The 21748-nt window shown below is 44.2% G+C and overlaps 1 protein-coding gene across 1 annotated transcript in view; it reads right to left on the bottom strand.

Annotated features, from left to right (window-relative positions):
* LOC139408780 (regulatory factor X, 3 (influences HLA class II expression)) overlaps positions 1 to 21748 on the bottom strand; it is a 68189-nt gene that overhangs the window by 9038 nt on the left and 37403 nt on the right. The window contains exons 5-16 of the mRNA XM_071153096.1: positions 17062 to 17136; positions 16583 to 16764; positions 16072 to 16191; positions 14195 to 14319; positions 13767 to 13882; positions 5961 to 6076; positions 4614 to 4768; positions 4398 to 4495; positions 4065 to 4214; positions 3602 to 3810; positions 3176 to 3329; positions 3021 to 3063 (exon numbers count right to left, since the gene is read on the bottom strand). Coding sequence (XP_071009197.1) covers positions 3021 to 3063; positions 3176 to 3329; positions 3602 to 3810; positions 4065 to 4214; positions 4398 to 4495; positions 4614 to 4768; positions 5961 to 6076; positions 13767 to 13882; positions 14195 to 14319; positions 16072 to 16191; positions 16583 to 16764; positions 17062 to 17136 — 1543 coding nt within the window. The remainder of the gene's footprint in view (positions 1 to 3020; positions 3064 to 3175; positions 3330 to 3601; positions 3811 to 4064; positions 4215 to 4397; positions 4496 to 4613; positions 4769 to 5960; positions 6077 to 13766; positions 13883 to 14194; positions 14320 to 16071; positions 16192 to 16582; positions 16765 to 17061; positions 17137 to 21748) is intronic.

Below are 21748 nucleotides of genomic sequence, written 5' to 3'. Positions count from 1 at the left end.
CCTACAAACAAGCAAGATTTCTGGCTCTCACAGACCTGTAACTTCTTCTTTAAGAGGCTCCTCTGTCCTCCACTCGTTAACTGCATAAAAGACACCTGTCCACAACCTCAAACAGTCACACTCCAAACTCCACTATGGCCAAGACCAAAGAGCTGTCAAAGGACACCAGAAACAAAATTGTAGACCTGCACCAGGCTGGAAAGACTGAATCTGCAATAGGTAACCAGCTTGGTTTGAAGAAATCAACTGTGGGAGCAATTATTAGGAAATGGAAGACATACAAGACCACTGATAATCTCCCTCGATCTGGGGCTCCACGCAAGATCTCACCCCGTGGGGTCAAAATGATCACAAGAACAGTGAGCAAAAATCCCAGAACCACACGGGGGGACCTAGTGAATGACCTGCAGAGAGCTGGGACCAAAGCAACATTGAAGATGAAACGTGTCTGGGTCTTTCAGCATGACAATGATCCCAAACACACCGCCCGGGCAACGAAGGAGTGGCTTCGTAAGAAGCATTTCAAGGTCCTGGAGTGGCCTAGCCAGTCTCCAGATCTCAACCCCATAGAAAATCTTTGGATGGAGTTGAAAGTCCATGTTGCCCAGCAACAGCCCCAAAACATCACTGCTCTAGAGGAGATCTGCATGGAGGAATGGGCCAAAATACCAGCAACAGTGTGTGAAAACCTTGTGAAGACTTACAGAAAACATTTGACCTCTGTCATTGCCAACAAAGGGTATATAACAAAGTATTGAGATAAACTTTTGTTATTGACCAAATACTTATTTTCCACCATCATTTTGTCATTTTGTCTGTCATAGTTGAAGTGTACCTATGATGAAAATTACAGGCCTCTCTCATCTTTTTAAGTGGGAGAACTTGCACAATTGGTGGCTGACTAAATACTTTTTTGTCCCACTGTATGTTGTGCAGTAAATATTTTGTTATTTTATTTCTGTAAAGCACATTGCGTTGCATTCCATGTCTGAAAGGTGCTGTATAAAGAAAGCTTGATTTGAATTAAGCCAAATCCATTTCTGACAGATGTATAAAATTGAGCACACAGGCATTCAAACTCCAGACACACATTGGCAGTAGAATGACCTTACTGAAGAGCTCAGTGACTTTCAATGTGGCAATGTCATAGGATGCCACCTTTCTAACAAGTCAGTTCGTCAAATTTCTCCCCTGCTAGAGCTGCCCCGGTCAACTGTAAGTGCTGTTATTGTGAAGTAGAAACGCCTAAGAGCAACAGCGGCTCAGCCACGAAGTGGTAGGCCACACAAGCTACTAGAACGGGACCGCCGAGTGCTGAAGCGCGTTCAAATTGTCTATCCCTGTTGCAACACTCACTACCGAGTTCCAAACTGCCTCTGGAAGCAACGCCAGCACAATAACTGTTCGTCGGGAGCTTCATGAAATGGGATTCCATGGCCCAGCAGTCGCACACAAGCCTAAGATCACCATGCTCAATGCCAAGCATCCACTGGAGTGGCGAAAAGCTGGTCGCCATTGGACTCTGGAGCAGTGTAAACACGTTCTCTGGAGTGATGACGCTTCACCATCTGGCAGATTTGTCCGTCGGACTGCTTCACAATCTGACAGTCCGACGGACAAATCTGAGTTTGGCAGATGCCAGGAGAACAGTACCTGCCCCAATGCATAGTGCCAACTTTAAAGTTTGGTGGAGGAGGAATAATGGTCTGGGGCTGTTTTTCAAGGTTTGGGCTAGGCCCCTTAATTCCAGTGAACGGAAATGTTAATGCTACAACATACAATGACATTCTAGACGATTCTGTGCCTCCAACTTTGTGGCAACAGTTCGGGGAAGGACCTTTCCTGTTTTAACGTGACAATGCCCCGGGCACAAAGCGAGGTCCATACAGAAATAGTTTGTCAAGATCGGTGTGGAAGAACTTGACTGGCCTGCACAGAGCCCTGATCTCAACCCCATCGAACACATTTTGGATGAATTGGTACGCCAACTGCGGGCCAGGCCTAATCGCACAACATCAGTGCCCGACCTCACTAATGCTCGTGGCTGAATGGAAGTCCCCTAGTCAATGTTCCAACATGTAGTGGAAAGCCTTCCCAGAAGAGTGGAGGCTGTTATAGCAGCAAAGGGGGGGACCAACTCCATATTAATGCCCATGATTGTGGAATGAGATGTTCGACGAGCAGGTGTCCACATACTTTTGTGAGACAAAATATCTTCAGAGTCGTGTTATCAACCCGGCTTTCAATATGTTGGTCTGCACATAGTTTGCATTTCCGGTTTTTATTGTCAATACTGATGCAATTCGCACGTGACAAATACTTTCACAATACAGATGAGCCGGTCTGAACGGCAAACACTTCTAGCTGATTACGAGGAAACGTGCTTCGGTCGACTACATTCGGTTACATTCAGCTATTGTTTACATATTGTGCCTTACGTGCAACAGATGGAAAATACAAGCGACAGAACCAACAGGCGCCACAAAAAGTCGGGTAACCAGCCCTTTCCTGTGGACACCCTATCGCCACCCCCTACTGCCAAAAGGACCAACAGCATGTACAACTGTTAAAATAAGTGTAAATATCATCTTACTCAACATTCTGCCTTGTAGAGACTATCGCTTATTTTTTAACAGCGACTTCTTTCAGACTGATATTCATGGCGTAACCACGGTAACAGTCTGGTGTTTAGGCACGGCAACTGTTTAACAAAAGTTCCTCGCCTTTTCTTATGAACATCGTAGTATTAAACGTAACTTCACAAAAATGTGAAATGATCCAATAGCTTCTCGACTGCAGCTGACCATAACATGTATGAATGGGTAATAATTGAAACTGCTATCCTCTAAGTTGCAGCACGTTGAGACGAAGGTAGAAGGAGGTACGACGCGTAACAAAAGAAGAATGACGCACAGCAATGCTGAACGGACATGGCTTCAAAGGGCTTAATAACTCCATGTAATGTGGAAGCAGAAGCCTACAGAGACTTAGCCTGTAGACGCAGCTTGGGGTTGGCTTACCTTTGTCCATGTAAGCAGGCGACATGGCGTTGAGGTCATCGAACTGCAATACATTAAGCAGCACAAAGAAACCATACTGAGACTGAGCCCAGGAGTAATGGGAACATTACAATTATGTCCGTGTGTGGTGTGTGTTCATTTCATCGGGGCCTTACTTCTCCCATGACACCGATGGGCGTCTCGCCGGTTGCCTGGGCGACGCGGTGTTCCACCAGGTAGAACATGTACTCGTCGTAGAGCAGGCGGATCAGGTGGAACGAGCCGAAACTGGCCGCGCTGCGCAAAGTCAGGTCTCGAATCACCATGGAGCTGACAAAGAGATGGACAACGAGATCAACCACTGGAAAACTGCTAATAAGCTGCCAAACCAAATCAATTGATATGATAAACAATAAATATCACAACACACTACTTAAATTGGTTGAGGGAGCAAAAACATATATATTTTGTAAGTGTGTACGTTGCATTTTGTGTGAGTTGCGTTCCAAAATAACATGTTTTTTTTCTCACCATAAAATTTGGATGAATTCTATGGTACTCATAGAACCCATTCAATTTATATGGACAGTACAGTAGCTGACCTGTAGAAGGACCACTTGAGTAGGAACTGCCGCGCAGCCCTGGGGAAGCTGGGCCTGTCCTCGAAGGGCTGTAGGACCTGGGTGACCACATTGTCCAGCCAGGCAGCCCACTGCTCCAGAGAGCTCTGCTGCTGCAGGGTGGCCTTGAAGTCCTGCTCTAACCTCTGAACCACACCCTCCTCACACTGACACACCCACGATGCCTGCTCCTAAAGAGAGAGAGAGCGAGGACGGGTCAGTGTGGGATAACACAAACAAACATGCAAAAACACAGATGCACACGCGCCCCTTGATGAAATAAACAGTAACCTCAAGCGGGGAGAGGACATAGAGATAATGACAGATGGCTATACGGTGGACAGACGTGTCCCTTTAACTAAATACACAGACAAGGCAGACCAAACCACATCCAGCCAGATGGAGGGACAGGCAGACAGACAGCCATCCAGAGGGACAGACGGACCTGCACGTTGGCGAAGTCGACGCGGTTGAGGTCGCTGAGCATCTGATTGATCTGGGAGGTGTTCTGCAACACGGCGCGGGCTGCCTGGGCCAGGTGGTTCAGACTAGTGTAACGACGCATCGTCTGAGAAAAGGCACTAACAGCGGCAACCTGAGGCCAATCAAACACACAGAGGATCAAACAGCAGCCAATTAAAATCAGACCAAGGCCATTCAAAAAAAGATAAGAGAGGAAAGTCAGGATCAAACAAAATAGAGGCAATTTAAGTTTATTTGCCAATATGTGAGTGAGTGAGTGAGTGAGTGAGTGAGTGAGTGAGGAGAGTGTCTGTACCTTTGTCTGGATCATTCTCTGTGGAATGACGTTCATGGCATTGTTGAGCCAGCCTTCCAGGCTTTTGGCAAAGTTGCGGATGGCTTGAGTCAAGGCACCTAGAGAGGGAGAGATACAGCGGACAGCAGTCTATATAAAGATCACCATTTGAATTCTGATACCCAACTAGGAATGAGCGAGAAAGTGTGTGTGTGACTGTGTGTGTCAGCCACTCACTGGGGATGGGTCTGAGGACATCAGGGATGAGGATCTCCACTAGGGCCTGGTACATCAGGTGGTCACAGGAACTCATCCACTTGAGCACAGCCTCGTTCCTACAGAGCACCACCAGCCTGGAGCAGGGCAAACGGCCCTCAATCTCACTCATACCACTGTGGAGACGGAGTTCAAAGTTACACATACTGGATCAGATTCACCTCAATCTCACTCGGCCTACAGATGTTTATTTGCTGAAAAGTGTGCCGTTGCCCAGCTATTAAAAAGGGACAAGCGGATATTTGCGTTTGATTGATTGATTGAAGTTTTACATTAGTTACAGGGGTCGCGCACTGTCCCAATGAACTAACTCACCCATGTTAAAAATATTGTATCTATTTTTTTCAATCGCACCAAAGTGCACTAGGCCTTTTTTGCTCCTGTATGAGCAGATTAAAATACTTGTCAGCAGAGCAGAGAGAAATACTCGTCAGCAGAGCAGAGAGAAATACTCGTCAGCAGAGCAGAGAGAAATACTCGTCAGCAGAGCAGAGAGAAATACTCGTCAGCAGAGCAGAGAGAAATACTCGTCAGCAGAGCAGAGAGAAATACTCGTCAGCAGAGCAGAGCAAAATACTCCTCAGCATTGCCACTGATCAAAGGATATTTGAGTCGAGGCCAACTTAATCTCGGGTTAACACAGAACTAAAGTCAGCTGCCCGATTAAGTTCTGGGTCCATACACAGACAGGGATCAAGAAATGCTAGAACGAGGAGCTCCACCCTCTCTCTTTGCAAACTATGGGCCAAATATCCCCTCCCCTTCCAAAATATGAAAGATGCTAACATCTGCAAAATTCAGATTTGTCCAAATAACCAGAGACGAAAAACCCAAACACCAGAACTACTGCTTCTCGTTATCCTACACATCCCTTTCAGTCCAAACAGATTCTACGGTACTAGTCATCTGTCTACGAGATACAGGTGATAATGTGTATTGCTAATAATATACCTGATAATATGGAGCATGCACAGGCTATAAACATGTTCCAATATGTAAAAATAATTTCTGCTAATTATTTTACCAATATGATATTGGGCTGATTTCTCGAGGTAGAACTGATATTTTAGATGGTGTCAGCATTATTTATTTTATTTTAACTAATTTTGGAGTAGAATATCATTTAAAAAAGTCACCAGAACTGACCTTCAGGAGAGAGGGAGAGAACGAGAGAGAGAGAGGGAGAGAACGAGAGAGAGAGAGGGAGAGAACGAGAGAGAGAGAGGGAGAGAACGAGAGAGAGAGAGAGAGAGAGAGAGAGAGAGAGAGAGAGAGAGAGAGAGAGAGAGAGAGAGAGAGAGAGCTGACCTGTTTTCTGTGATGGTGGTGCCCTCCACTAAGTCAGAGGGGGAATAGCGCCAGAATGTCTGCCACAGCTTCTCTATTAGACTGAACTGGAGGTTCACCACCACATCCAGAATGGCCTGCAAGAGAGACATGGTCAGCATCACACAACTGAGCTGAATAACTATTCACAGTCAAGCTGATTAGTGTGGATGAGCTGGTGTGGATCAATGAAGATGAAGACTTGTAAATATCATGTATGCCAAAGAAAGCCCCCATTCATCTGCACATGGGGGCCGATTCAGACTTGGAAAATCTGTTTTTTTTTATTCAAGAACTTCTCAGTAGTTGGTATTCAGACTTACCTTATGGGTGTGGCTCCCTTGCGCATACTGAATACATTCAATTCAACGGCTGAAAATCCCTCACTCTTGCTGGCCAATAGATTATCTCGTGGAGTGTTCGCTCAATAGGGTTTTCAGTACATTTATCTAAAGCCATCCCTTTAAGATAAAAAAATACTCTGATCTTGTAGATTACTTAGGGTTGGGAATGTATTTATGATTATTATTTTTTTAAGGTCGAGGAGAGCCTTTACACACTAAATATATTGTTGAATAAAACAATACAGTGGTTTGATTCATTTTGTGAGTTGCCATATTCAATCCATTAATTATTGGAAGGTGAGAAAAGTGTACAACAGTGGGGGTCAGTGCCGTTTAAGACGAGGGAGGACGATTTGTTTTTATGAGCATGGCCTTATTTTTATTACAGCATTTTGGATGACTCTTATTCATATTCCATTCACCTAGCTCAATGTAACATCGATAGGTCTAGGCTACTACATAATACTAAAATTTTACCTATACCCATCATAAGGTTGCTACAACCTAGACTATGAATGAAAGTTTAGAACGCAGGTGCACATAGGTCGAGAGAAAGAATTCAGGTGACAGACAGTGACACATTCAATACAGCCTTGCACACTCTTGCCTGCATCTAGCTGATTTAGGGTGTAATCATTAGTTTAAAAGTTGCAAACAAGTTTCATTTGGACAAATTCACATATGTTTATTCCCATTTAATTCAAGAAGCTTCTGTTTAAGAACGTTTTTCAACAGAATCGGCGGAATGAATACACCCCGATCACACGAAAATAGTTCAATTTCATAGCCACATACAAACACCTCATTGTATTCCTTCTCGCATCTATGCGCTCTCCTCTTCTCACCATTTCCCTTCACTTGTGGACTTCAATGACCAATACATCAGCTGTAGATGCAAAAAAAACAACTTTCCAAGCCAAATCTTCATATCATAACCGCTACTCACAGCCTACATCGTTGTCACCATATTAGCTAAAGTAACGTCATAGTCAGCATAGCTAATAAAATTAACACGTTAGTAAACCGGCTACAATCATGCTGTACAGTGTACAGTTAGTAAGCAGTTACACCTGTGGGCCCCGGTGGCAATACATTTGTAAAACTAAAAGCTTACCTTGACACGGAACCCAAACCGGCTGCACGCGTGCGCTATCATGCATAAATGTATTTTGTCCCCCTACACCAAACGCGATCACGACACGCAGGTTAAAATACCAAAACAAACTCTGAACAAATGACATTAATTTGGGGACAGATCGAAAAGCATTAAACATGTATGGCAATTTAGCTAGTTAGCTTGCACTTGCTAGCTAATTTGTCCTAGGATATAAACATTGAGTTGTTATTTTACCTGAACTGCACATGGTCCTCTACTCCGACAAATTAATCCACACATAAAACGGCCAACCGAATCGTTTCTAGTCATCTCTCCTCCTTCCAGGCCTTTTCATCGTTGAACTTATATGGTGATAGGCATCTAAACTTTCATAGTATTACCACGACTACCGGCAAAACAGTTTGTCTTTCAATCACCCACGTGGGTATAACCAATGAGGAGATGGCACGTGGGTACCTGCTTCTATAAACCAATGATGAGATGGAAGAGGCAGGACATTCAGCACGATCTGCGTCAGAAATAGAAAGGAGTTCTATTTTAGCCCGTGGCATCGCAGACGCTCGTTGGCGCGTGCGAGCAGTGTGGGTGCAATAATTGAATAACATGGATTTCGACATTTATTTTGCAACGCACGCGACGTGTCCGGTCTGGTCAGCATGTGATTTGTAAAAGTTCCCGCGTTGGATAGTCATAGCCAGCTAGCTAACATAGCATCTCTCTGTTTGAGTAGGCTAAACTAGCTAGCTGTATTTGCTAGCTAAGTAATTGAAAGTAAAACAAATGTATAAAAAAGACTCTTGAATTTGTTCAAAACTGTTCAACTTTTGTCTTTCTCTTTGAGTCTACTACTCACCACATTTTATTACCAGTTAGCTGGTAGCTTATGCTATCAGTACTAGATTTTTTATGTATTTTTTTATTTTACCTTTATTTAACTAGGCAAGTCAGTTAATAAGAACAAATTATTATTTACAACGATGGCCTAGGAACAGTGGGTTAACTGCCTTGTTCAGGGGCAGAACGACATATTTTTACCTTGTCTGCTAGGGGATTCGATCCTTTCGGTTACTGGCCCAACGCTCTAACCACTAGGCTACCTGCCGCCCCTCATTCTCTGATCCTTTGATTGGGTGGACAACATGTCAGTTCATGCTGCAAGAACTCTGATAGGTTGGAGGATGTCCTCCGGAAGTTATAATTACTGGGCAGGTCTATGGAATGGGGTGAGAACCATGAGCCTCCTAGGTTTTGTATTGAAGTCAATGTACCCAGAGGAGGACGGATACTAGCTGTCCTCCGGCTACACCATGGTGCTACCTTACAGAGTGCTGTTGAGGCTACTGTAGACCTTCATTGCAAAACAGGATATATATTTTTTAAATATTTCACTAATTACATTTTTATGCAATTCACTGAGGATGGTCCTCCCCTTCCTCCTTTGAGGAGCATCTACAGGTGTACAATAGGGTTGAACAACTGTTCAACCCTAATCCTCACTAATCATGGAACAGTGATGACAACGGTCCAGTTGTTGTGAACCGTGCACCAGGCTCTAGGTTTAAAACTGCTATGGGTAGTCTGTGTCTCAAATTATTGCAAAACTTGTAATACAGTGCATTCGGAAAGTATTCAGACCCCTGACTTATGTCTTAAATCGTTTTTTCCCCTCATCAATCTACACACAATACCCCATAATGACAAAGCAAAAACAGGTTTTTAGAATTTTTCGCTAATGTATTAAAAATAAAAAACTGAAATGTCACATTTACATAAGTATTCAGATCCTTTACTCAGTACATTGTGAAGCACCTTTGGCAGCGATTACAGCCTCGAGTCTTATTGGGTTGTCTTCTTACACACCTGTATTTGGCACACCTGCATTTGGAGAGTTACTCCCATTCTTCTCTGCAGATCCTCTCAAGCTCTGTCAGGTTGGATGGGGAGTGTCACTGCACAGCTATTTTCGGGTCTCTCCAGAGATGTTTGATCGGGTTCTATTCTGGGCTCTGGCTGGGCCACTCAAGGACATTCAGAGACTTGCCCCGAAGCCACTCCTGCATTGTCTTGGCTGTGCGATTAGGGTCTTTGTCCTGTTGGAAGGTGAACCTTTGCCCCAGTCTGAGGTCCTGAGTGCTCTGGAGCAGGTTTTCATCAAGGATCGCTGCACTTTACTCTGTCCATCTTTCCCACGATCCTGAGAAACACTTGAGCTCTGTCAGAGTGACCATTGGGTTCTTGGTCACCTCCCTGACCAAGGCCCTTCTCCTCCGATTGCGCAGTTTGGCCAGGCGTCCGGCTCTAGGAAGAGTCTTGGTGGCTCCAAACTTCTTCCATTTAAGAATGATGGAGGCCACTGTGTTCTTGGGGACCTTCAATGCTGCAGACATTTTTGGTATCATTCCCCAGATCTGTGCCTCGATACAATCCTGTCTCGGATCTCTATGGGCAATTCCTTCGACCTCATGGCTTGGTTTTTGCTCTGACATGCACGGACAACTGTGGGGCCTTATGTAGACAGGTGTGTGCCTTTCCAAATCATGTCCAATCAATTGAATTGACCACAGGTGGACTCCAATCAAGTTGTAGAAACATCTCAAGGATGATCAATGGAAACAGGATTCACCTGAGTTCAATTTCGAGTCTCATAGCAGAGGGTCAGAATACTTATGTAAATAAGGCATTTCTGTTTTTTATTAGAAAATTTCTAAAAACCTGTTTTCGCTTTCTCATTATAGGGTATTGTGTGTAGATTGATGGATTTGTTTTATTTAATCAATTTTATAATAAGTCTGTAACGTAACAAAATTTGGAAAATGCACTGTACGTTAACCTAATATGATCCATTATTGCTAGCGACTGAGGAACAACCACATGGATGTGATAGAAGAAAGAAAGTTAAACTAATCCTGTAATGGAATAATGCAAAAATGTAAGCTACAAATTTAAGGGAACTAACACTAAAGTGACAGTTATAAATGTATGTGAGTATTACTGGCGGTGGCTACTGATAGTGGCTAATATATAATATGATAGGCTACAAATAGGAAACAGAGAAAGTTGGGGTATATGATTAAAACTTTGAGAGTGCACAAAGGTTAGATTTGTTTGCGACATTACGCACATTGTTGCCCTGTGACCAGTAGGCTACCCATCAAGGTTACGTCTCCAAGTTGAATCCCTGCAAGCTAAAAAAGCCATACAATCAAAATTCTGCATAACGTCACAGCATTTATACTTCACTCTGTGTAAGGGGCAGACATACCTGTCATGTTGATATGGTTTTCAGTTCACTGCCATATGACTAGTTTCACATTAAATCTCTCCGCATTTGTCAATTATCTCTCTGTTATTTACATGAAGAAAATACGGAGGAAAAGAAGACTAAGATCAGGCTGCCTTTTGAGATTCCGTAGGCGCGCGAGTAAACTCCCACTGCCATCAATACTACTTGCTAACATGCAATCATTGGAAAATAAAATAGATGACCTAGGATTATGATTATCCTACCAACGGGACATTAAGAACTGTAATATCTTATGTGTCACCGAGTCGTGGCTAAACGATGACATAGATAATATAGAGCTGGAGAGATTTTCAATGCACCAGCAGAACAGAGAAGCTACGTCTGGTAAGACGAGGGGTGGGGGTGTGGGTCTTTATGTAAATAACAGCTGGTGCGCAATGTCTAATATCAAAGAAGTCTCGAGGTATTGCTCGCCTGAGGTCGAGTACCTTATGATAAGCTGTAGACCACACCATCTACCAAGAGAGTTCTCATCTATATTATTCGTAGCCGTCTATTTACCACCACAAACCGATGCTGGCACTAAGACCACACTCAAGGAGCTGTATAAGGCCATAAGCAAACAAGAAAATGCTCACCCAGAAGCGCTGCTCCTAGTGGCCAGGGACTTTAATGCAGGCAACCTTAAATCAGTTTTACCACATTTTTACCAGCATGTCACATGTGCAACCAGAGAGAGAGAAAAAAAGACCACCTTTACTCCACACACAGAGACGCATGCAAAGCTCTCCCCCGCCCTCCATTTGGCAAATCTGACCATAATTGTATCCTCCTGATTCCGGCTGACAAGCAAAAACTAAAGCAGGAAGTACCAGTGACTCGCTCAATACGGAAGTGGTCAGATGACATGGATGCTACGCTACAGGACTGTTTTGCTAGCACAGGCCGGAATATGTTCCGGGACTCATCCAATGGCATTGAGGAGTATACCACCTCAGTCACCGGCTTCATCAATAAGTGCATCGACAACGTCGTCCCACAGTGAACGTATAAACATATCCCAACCAGAAGCCATGGATTACAGGCAACAGTTGCATCAAGCTAAAGGCGAGAGCTGCTGCTTTCAAGGAGCGGGACACTAATCCCGCTACGCCCTCAGACGAAACATCAAACAAGCAAAGTGTCAATACAGGATTAAGTTTGAATCCTACTACACCGGCTCTGATGCTCGCTAGATGTGGCAGGGCTTGAAAACTATTACGGACTACAAAGGGAAACCCAGACGCAAGCGGCCCAGTGACGCGAGCCTACCAGACGAGCTAAATGCCTTTTATGCTCGCTTCGAGGCAAGCAACACTGAAGCATGCACGAGCGCACCACAGTCTGGATGACTGTGTGATAACGCACTCCGTAGCCGATGTGAGCAAGATCTTTAAGCAGGTTAACATTCACAAAATCGTGGGGCCAGATGATTACCAGGAAGTGTACCCAAAACATGCGCGGACCAACTGACAAGTGTCTTCACTGACATTTTCAACCTCTCCCTGAATGAGTCTGTAATACCTACATGTTTCAAGCAGACCACCATAGTCCCTGTGCCCAAGGAAGCGAAGGTAACCTGCCTAAATGATTACCTCCCCGTAGCACTCACGTCGGTAGCCATGCAGTGCTTTGAAGGCTTGTCATGGCTCACATCAACACCCTCCTCCCGGATACCATAGACACACTCCAATTCGCATACCGCCCCAACAGAGAATGCTGTTCATTGACTACAGCTCAGGGTTCAACACCATAATGCCCACGAAGCTCATCACTAAGCTAAGGACCCTGGGACTAAAACACCTCCAACTGGATCCTGGATTTCCTGACGGGCTGCCCCCGGGTGGTAAGGGTAGGCAACAACATGTCTGCCACGTTGATCCTCAACACCGGGGCCCCTCAGGGTTGTGCACTTAGTCCCCTCCTGTACTCCCTGTTCACCCACGACTGCGTGGCCAAACACGACCAAACACGACATGCCAGGACAACAACCTCTCCCTCAATGTGAGCAAGACAAAGGAGCTGATGGTGGACTACAGAAAAAGGCGGGCCGAACAGGCGCTACAGAGGGTAGTGCGTAAGGCCCAGTACATCACTGACGCCAAGCTTCCTGCAATCCAGGACCTATATAATAGGCGGTGTCAGAGGAGAGCCCATAAAATTGTCAGAGAATCCAGTCCCCCAAGTCATAGACTGTTTTCTCTGGAGTGCCAAGTCTAGGAACAAAAGGCTCCTTACCAGCTTCTACCCCCAAGCCATAAGACTGCTGAACTATTAATCAAATGGCCACCGGACTATTGCATTGCCCCCCCCCCCCCCCCATTTGTTTTGTACACTGCTGCTACTCGCTGTTTATTATCTATGCATGGTCACTTCACCCTTACCTACATGAACAAATTACCTCAGGGTAGCCTAGTGGTTAGAGCGTTGGACTAGTAACCGAAAGGTTGCAAGTTCAAATCCCGAGCTGACAAGGTACAAATCTGTCGTTCTGCCCCTGAACAGGCAGTTAACCCACTGTTCCTAGGCCGTCATAGAAAATAAGAATTTGTTCTTAACTGACTTGCCTAGTTAAATAAAGGTAAAATATATATATATTTTTAAAATAACCTGTACCCCCGCACACTGACTCGGTATCCCCTGTATGTAGCCTCATTATTACTATGTTACTTTTTATTATTTTGTAGTTTATTTATTTGCTAAATATTTTCTTAACTCTTCTTGAACTGCACTGTTGGTTAAGGGCTTGTGAGTAAGCATTTCACTGTAAGGTCTACACTTGTTGTATTCGGAGCATGTGACAAAGTTTGATTTGATTTGTAGATACACCTCCATTTCTGCAATCTCCACCCCAAACGAATACCTGTTGGGCACATTCGATTCCCCTTGCTTAAGATCAAGGTCAGAATGTGTGCAGAGAGGAAAGTGCATGAAAATAGAACGAAGTTCCATTTACATGCGTGTACCTGGTCTGAATTTACCCCGTAGAGAATAAGACAAACTTTCCTGTAGAACTTTGTTAGAGGTGATGGATAATCTCTGACCTCACAGTGCTCTCTGTATAGTGACTGGAGAGCTTTGATGTCGTCTGGGCCGATGTTCTCCACGTTGGTCTCTCCCAGGTCCAGCTCCACAAAGTCTGGCAAAGCCCGGGATGCGTCTGTCAGGGAGAGACGCATAGAAATCAGACAAGGTCAACAACAACTCACGTTACGAATCCAGTTTAAAGCAGAGGAACACAGGGGTAGATATTTAACAAGGAAATACTGAAGGCTGAGAAAATCCTATCGGTGGTTCATTGCAGAATATAAGCCGACAGGGGAACCCTTACAGCACTCAGCGGAGGAGCACTTTCATGAAGTGGTATCAAAACGTATTAATAACAAGGGAACATCAAACAGTAGCAATCTATTGATGCTGAAAGTCACTTAGTCAGTCTAAACACACAGAAATATACACACCGCTCACTCACCCAGGTATTGCTGGTGGTGCTGGCTCTGTGCAATTACGGTCTGCTCCGCTGCACTGGGGGTGTGCTGGCCACCGCCTGAGAAGTTCTCCCCAGACACACCATCAACCTTCTGCACCGGCTTAAACCTACAACGACAATGCCTCAGTCAGTACTGTTTGTATATGTACACTGAGTATACCAAGCATTAGGAACACCTTCCTAATATTGAGTTGAGCACCCTTTTCCCCTCAGAACAGCCTCAATTCGTCGGGGCATGGACTCCACAAGGTGTCAAAAGTGTTCAACAGGGATGCTGGCCCGTGTTGACTCCAATTTGTTTATTGTTTTATTTCACCTTTATTTAACCAGGAAGGTCAGTTGAGAACAAGTTCTCATTTACAACTGCGACACATTGTTACGTTACAGCCTTATTCTAAAATGCATAAAAAAATGTTTAAAAATACCCCTACACACAATACCCCATAACAAAAAAGCGAAAAACTTTTTTTTAATAAACTGAAATACCTTATTTACATAACTATTCAGACCCTTTGCTATTAGACTCGAAATTGAGCTCAGGTGCATCCTGTTTCCATTGATTATCCTTGAGATGGTTCTACAACTTGATTGGAGTCCACATGTGGTAAATTCAATTGATTGGACATGATTTGGAAAGGCACACACCTGTCTATATAATGTCCCATAGTTGACAGTGCATGTTAGAGCAAAAACCAAGCCATGAGGTTGAAGGAATTGTCCGTAGAGCACCGAGACAGGATTGTGTCGAGGCACAGATCTGGGGAAGGGTACCAAAAAATGTCTGTAGCATTGAAGGTTCCCAAGAACACAGTGGCCTCAATCATTCTTAAATGGAAGAAGTTTGGAACCACCAAGACTCTTCCTAGAGCTGGACGCCCAACCAAACTGAGCAATCGGGGGAGAAGGGCCTTAGTTAGGCAGGTGACCAAGAACCTGATGGTCACTCTGACAGAGCTCCAGAGTCCCTCTGTGGAGATGGGAGAACCATCCAGAAGGACAACCATCTTTTCAGCACTCCACCAATCAGGCAGTTGCCAGACAGAAGCCACTCCTCAGTAAAAAGGCACATGACAGCCCGCTTGGAGTTTGCCAAAAGGAACCTACAGGACTATAACCATGAGAAACATGATTCTCTGGTCTGATGAAAACAAGATTGAACTCTTTGGCCTGAATGCCAATTAGCTTTGGTCTTGCCTGGAGGAAACCTGGCACCATCCCTATGGTGAAGCATGGTGGTGGCAGCATCATTCTGTGATGCTTTTCAGCGGCAGGAACTGGGAGACAGGGTCGAGGGAAAGATGAACAGAGCACAGAGAGAGAGAGAGATCCTTGATGAAAACCTGCTCCAGAGTGCTCAGGACAACGATCCTAAGCACACAGCTAAGACAATGCAGGAGTGGCTTCGGGACAAGTTTCTGAATGTCCTTGAGTGGCCCAGCCAGAGCCCAGACTTGAACCCGATCGAACATTACTGGAGACTTGCATTGAAGCTCCCCATCCAACCTGACAGAGCTTGAGAGGATCTACAGAGAAGAATGGGAGAAACTCCCCAAATACAGGTGTGCCAAGCTTGTAGTGTCATGCCCAAGAACACTCGAGGCTGTAATCGCTGCCAAAGGTGCTTCAACAAGGTAATGAGTAAAGGGTCTGAATACTTACTGAAATGTGTTATTTCAGTTTTAGTCTTTTTATATACATTTGCAAACATTTCTAAAAACCTGTTTTTGCTTTGTCATTATTGGGTAATGTGTGTAGATTGTTGAGGGAAAAAAAATAATTTGATCAATTTTAGAGTAAAGCTGTAACGTAACAAACTGTGGAAAAGGGGTCTGAATACTTTCCGAATGCACGTATTGTACCTCTGTTTCTGTTGGACAGGCTGCTGTCTGAGGGCCATGTACTGCATGTCCTCCTGCAGTCTGTTGAGAGGAGAGTCCGGCTTCAGCCGGATCCCATAGTAGTGGTACTTTGAGTTCCCTCTGCAACACACACACACACACACACACACACACACACACACACACACACACACACACACACACACACACACACACACACACACACACACACACACACGAATGAACAGACAGCTAAAAGTTCTCAGTGTTTCCCCTATATTAATTTAGCAGTCAAAAAATATTTAAATGTGTTTATTACATTTTTTAAACATGCTGTAATACCAAACAGGAAATCATAATGAAGACAACCAAGGAAAAAGGAAAGGACAAGACTAAACTGAAGGCGTCAGAGGAGAGTTAGGGAGAGCAGAACTGGGGGACTTGAGATGCAGTGACAGGATAGAGAAGGAGAGGAGGGGGTGCAAGGTGCAGAGGGAGTTATCAGAACGTGTCTGTCATCTCAGTAACTCACCTTGTGCCGAGGCGTCGCGTGCGTAGCCCCATGAAGATGGAGCGGATGAGCTTGCCGAATGAAGCGGCGTTGACCGGGTCCAATTTCTGCTCCTGGCAGTGGCGCAAGTAGTGGTTGTAGAGGGTGGAGCGAGGCAGACTCACCCCCTCCGCAGTCTCATAGTTATCCAGTAGCCATTGCAGCTGTGGGGGAGAAAAGATATTCTGTCAATTACACACATATATGTCATTACACCTCTCTGTAATCCACAGCAGATGCATGTTTCACCCCCCACTTGTCTGTAAATACTAACACCCCCTTCCCTAGCTTTAAAAGCACATTTAACTAAAGCAGCGAAAAATTAAAATTGGAGCATAAGAAGAACCCCCACCACCATAGAGAGAAAGAGAGGGAGATGCAAAGGGAGATTTCTTGAGGTACTATAGAGTGAGAACAGCTATAGAGGGCAGGCAGGCGAGGCGTTTAGAGTGGCGACTTACATGGCTGTTGAGCAGCGAGCTTCTCTGACTGGATAAACCTTCAGTCTTTTGGAGCGTCTCAATCGCCATTTCAATCTGATAGACCAAGGAGCAAAAAATAGAAGGAAAAACAAAAACAACAAAGGAAAAAGTTGCACTAGAATACTGACACAGTACTGACACACATAGAAAATCAGAAAAATCCAGAACAGCTCCGAAAGCAAGCGTCACCCAAACTAGTGCCAAAAGCCCAGCATAGCAAAGTCAGTTTAAACTTAAATTCACCTAACTGTCTTTTGAATTACATTTCCCATTGTCTTAATGAAGCAGAGTGCTAACAGAAAGTCAAGAGGCACATAGCCTAGTGGTTAGAGCGTTGGGCCACTAACCGAAAGGTTGCTGAATCAAATCCCAGAACTGACAAGGTAACAACCTGTTGTTCTGCCCCTGAACAACGTAATTAACCCACTGTTCCCCGGTAGGCCGTCATTGTAAATAAGAATTTGTTCTTAACCGACTTGCCTAGTTAAATAAAGGTTACATAAATAAACAAGCGCCACAGTAATCAGAAGCTGTGAAACTACCATTTTCAGCCACCAGAGGAGAGCACAGACCCACTGAGGGAGACCTCACTGCGCATGTTGGAGCAGACCAATTTTTTCAAGTCCTTTCAAAGTGTGTTGTATTATAGTTCTAAAATAATTGTCAGACTTGCGACTGCATGTCGACTGCACAAACTTTACAAAAATGATGTGATCAAAGGTCATGCAGTTTTTGATGAAGTCGCTGCAGTTGCTTCTCACTTGCATTGTGGGAGGCACTATGTGTCAACCAATCATTAGGTTGTTTTTGTTGGACCCGTCTCAAAATACACATCTGCCAAGTAAAATAGTCAATTTACATGACAGTACGATACATTGTGGCTGATTCCATCAGATAACCTGGAACACGGTAGCCCTTTGCCCTATGCTAACCTCACCAGATGACAGTGATGATTTCCTGGAACAGGTTCTACATCAGCCAATTACAAATGTTGACATAGATTGAGGTGAACAAACGCTTTTCCATAACAGCGTCCTTAACAAAGTCAAGCACTCTCGTTATCACCCTACAGATGGCAGTATTGCAGTAATAGTGTTAAGTTATTTTAAAGAACCCACATTTGCAAGCATCCACACTAGAGGAACGTTTGATGTTTATCGTTCTACAGTACACCTGTCAATCAACTGATCAACACACCCTACTGCACGCTGTAGGCCTACTAATAAGGTGGTAACAAGGTCATTCCGTGCTTTCAGGGTGTCTTCATTGTCATAGTGACAACTGCTAATAATCCCATTGAAAAATAACTTTAAAAAACGGTATTTAAATGTATTAACTCAACAGCACTTCTTTTACATCGCCAGCACATATTTTACAGCATGTCTCTGCTTGCCTCGTTGCTCAAGTGTTTCTCCTTGATTGTGTAAGGCGTGGATAGAAAGACGAGCTGATCAACTTCTCTCTTCGACGATTCATATTTCGTCTTACTGCTAGCTTAGCACAGAACATGACAACCCAGGAACAAACCTTCCCCCATGCAGGTCAACTATTCCATAGGGCAGCCTCGGCTTCCAGGCCTGTGAGGTGAAAGCCTAGTAGAGGATACCCATAGCGATTACGCCCTCGTCTGGCGAGGAGACACTTTCTACGAATGTAACCTACAACTTGTCGTTTACCTTACGTTTGATGCAAATGACAAAAATGAAATGGTATGTTCTGTTAGTCATTCCAATCACGTGTTTTCACCAGAGAAGCTTTTCCCCAAACAGCCTATTACAAGCACAGTTATAACAAAACAACCTAAAATCACTCACTTCACATGGCTTGGAGGGGAGGCACAAATGTAAAACTACATATTAGGCCTACACTAATTGTGGTAGTGTGTTGTGCAGGCTAAACCTTGTAAATGAAGATTACGAATATATTTTATGAGGAGTTTCTTGTTGGAGTCCCTCTTCCAGACGACACATAAGCTACTGGCAGTGCTACATAAATAATATTTGCTAATATAGGCTATATTACATGTACAATGTTTTATATGCGTTTTTATAATCATCTACTTTGTCACATATGCGTTATTTGACTCGAGGACCAACATTGGAGCGATTTTTCCTCAAATAAAAACCTTGCCGTCTCTGGGCTTACTGCCTTAGTGGATCACGCCACAAATGAATGATAGCAGTATGGGTAAATTACAGCTACACTATACAGTGGGGCAAAAAAGTATTTAGTCAGCCACCAATTGTGCAAGTTCTCCCACTTAAAAAGATGAGAGATGCCTGTAATTTTCATCATAGGTACACTTCAACTATGACAGACAAAATGAGAAAAAAAATCCAGAAAACACATTGTAGGATTGTTTATGAATTTTTTTGCAAATTATGGTGGAAAATAAGTATTTGGTCACCTACAAACAAGCAAGATTTCTGGCTCTCACAGACCTGTAATTTCTTCTTTAAGAGGCTCCTCTGCCCTCCACTCGTTACCTGTATTAATGGCACCTGTTTGGACTTGTTATCAGTATAAAAGACACCTGTCCACAACCTCAAACAGTCACACTCCAAACTCCACTATGGCCAAGACCAAAGAGCTGTCAAAGGACACCAGAAACAAAATTGTAGAACTGCACCAGGCTGGGAAGACTGAATCTGCTATAGGTAAGCAGCTTGGTTTGAAGAAATCAACTGTGGGAGCAATTATTAGGAAATGGAAGACATACAAGACCACTGATAATCTCCCTCGATCTGGGGCTCCACGCAAGATCTCCCCCCGTGGGGTCAAAATGATCACAAGAACGGTGAGCAAAAATCCCAGAACCACACGGGGGGACCTAGCAAATGACCTGCAGAGAGCTGGGACCAAAGTAACAAAGCCTACCATCAGCAAGGGCATTGAAGATGAAACGTGGCTGGGTCTTTCAGCATGACAATGATCCCAAACACACCACCAGGGCAACAAAGGAGTGGCTTCGTAAGAAGCATTTCAAGGTCCTGGAGTGGCCTAGCCAGTCTCCAGATCTCAACCCCATAGAAAATCATTGGAGGGAGTTGAAAGTCCGTGTTGCCCAGCAACAGCCCCAAAACATCACAGCTCTAGAGGAGATCTGCATGGAGGAATAGGCCAAAATACCAGCAACAGTGTGTGAAAACCTTGTGAAGACTTACAGAAAACATTTGATCTCTGTAATTGCCAACAAAGGGCATATAACAAAGTATTGAGATAAACTTTTGTTATTGACCAAATACTTATTTTCCACCATAATTTGCAAATAAATTCATAAAAATTCCTACAATGTGATTTTCTTTCATAGTTGAAGTGTACCTATGATGAAAATTACAGGCCTCTCATCTTAAGTGGGAGAACTTGCACAATTAGTGGCTGACTAAATACTTTTTTGCCCCACTGTATATACACACAAACTATGTGGAGACCCCTTGAAATTGGTGGATTGCTGACATGTGTTTATTAGAACATGACAAGTGTATAAAATCGAGCACACAGCCATGCAATCTCCTTAGGCAATATTGGCAGTAGAATGATCTTACTGAAGAGCTCAGTGATTTTCAACGTGGCACCATCATAGGATGCCACCTTTCCAACAAGTCTGTTTGTAAAATTTCTACCCTGCTAGAGCTGCCCCAGTCAACTGTAAGTGCTGTGAAATGTCTAGGAGCAAAAACGGCTCAGCTGCGAAGTGGTAGGCCACACAAGCTCAAAGAATGGGACCGCCGAGTGCGTAAAAATAGTTTGTCCTCAGTTGCAACTCCCTACCGAGTTCCAAACTGCCTCTGGAAGCAATGTCAGCAAAATAACTGTTCATCTGGAGCTTCCTGAAATGTGTTTCCCTGGTCGAGCAGCCACACACAACCCTAAGATCACAAATGCGCAATGCCAAGCGTCGGCTGGAGTGATGTAAAGCTTGCCGTCATTGGACTCTGGAGCAGTGGAAAAGTGTTCTCAGGAGTGATGAATCACGCTTCACCATCTGGCAGTCCGACGGACCAATCTGGGTTTGGCGGATGCCAGGAGAACGCTACCTGCCCCAATGCATAGTGCCAACTGTAAAGTTTGGTGGAGGAGGAATAATGGTTTGGGCTAGGCTCCTTAGTTCTAGGCCCCTTAGTTCCTTGTTTCAGCATGACAATGCCCCCATGCACAAAGCGAGGTCCATACAGAAATGGTTTGTCGAGATCGGTGAGGAAAAACTTGACTGGCATGCACAGACGTTGACCTCAACCCCATCGAACACCTTTGGGATGAATTCAAACACCGACTGCGAGCCAGGCCTAATCGCACAAGATCACTGCCCAACCTCACGAACGCTCTTGTTGCTGAATGGAAGCAAGTCCCCGCAGCAATGTTCCAACATCTAGTGGAATGCCTTTCCAGAAGAGTGGAGGCTGTTATTACAGCAAAGGTCGGGACTGACTCCATATTAATACCCATGATTTTAGAATGAGATGTTTGACGAGCAGCTGTCCACATACTTTTGGTCATGTAGGGAATTTGACAAGACCGTGAGCGTCAGAGTTTTAATTACATTTTTTGTATTTTTTTTTTTTTTTTTTTTTTACAATTTGCGAATATACAACGTACATGTTGTACAATCCTCTTACATCTTTATTGCTGTGAAAGAACATGAATGTGTGTCAAATATATGCGAAAA

The sequence above is a fragment of the Oncorhynchus clarkii genome, chromosome 5 (genome assembly GCF_045791955.1).
Source record: "Oncorhynchus clarkii lewisi isolate Uvic-CL-2024 chromosome 5, UVic_Ocla_1.0, whole genome shotgun sequence".
Lineage (NCBI taxonomy): Eukaryota > Metazoa > Chordata > Actinopteri > Salmoniformes > Salmonidae > Oncorhynchus > Oncorhynchus clarkii.
The sequence above is the reverse complement of the archived record's forward strand: the minus strand, read 5'-3'. Positions and strand labels throughout refer to the sequence as shown.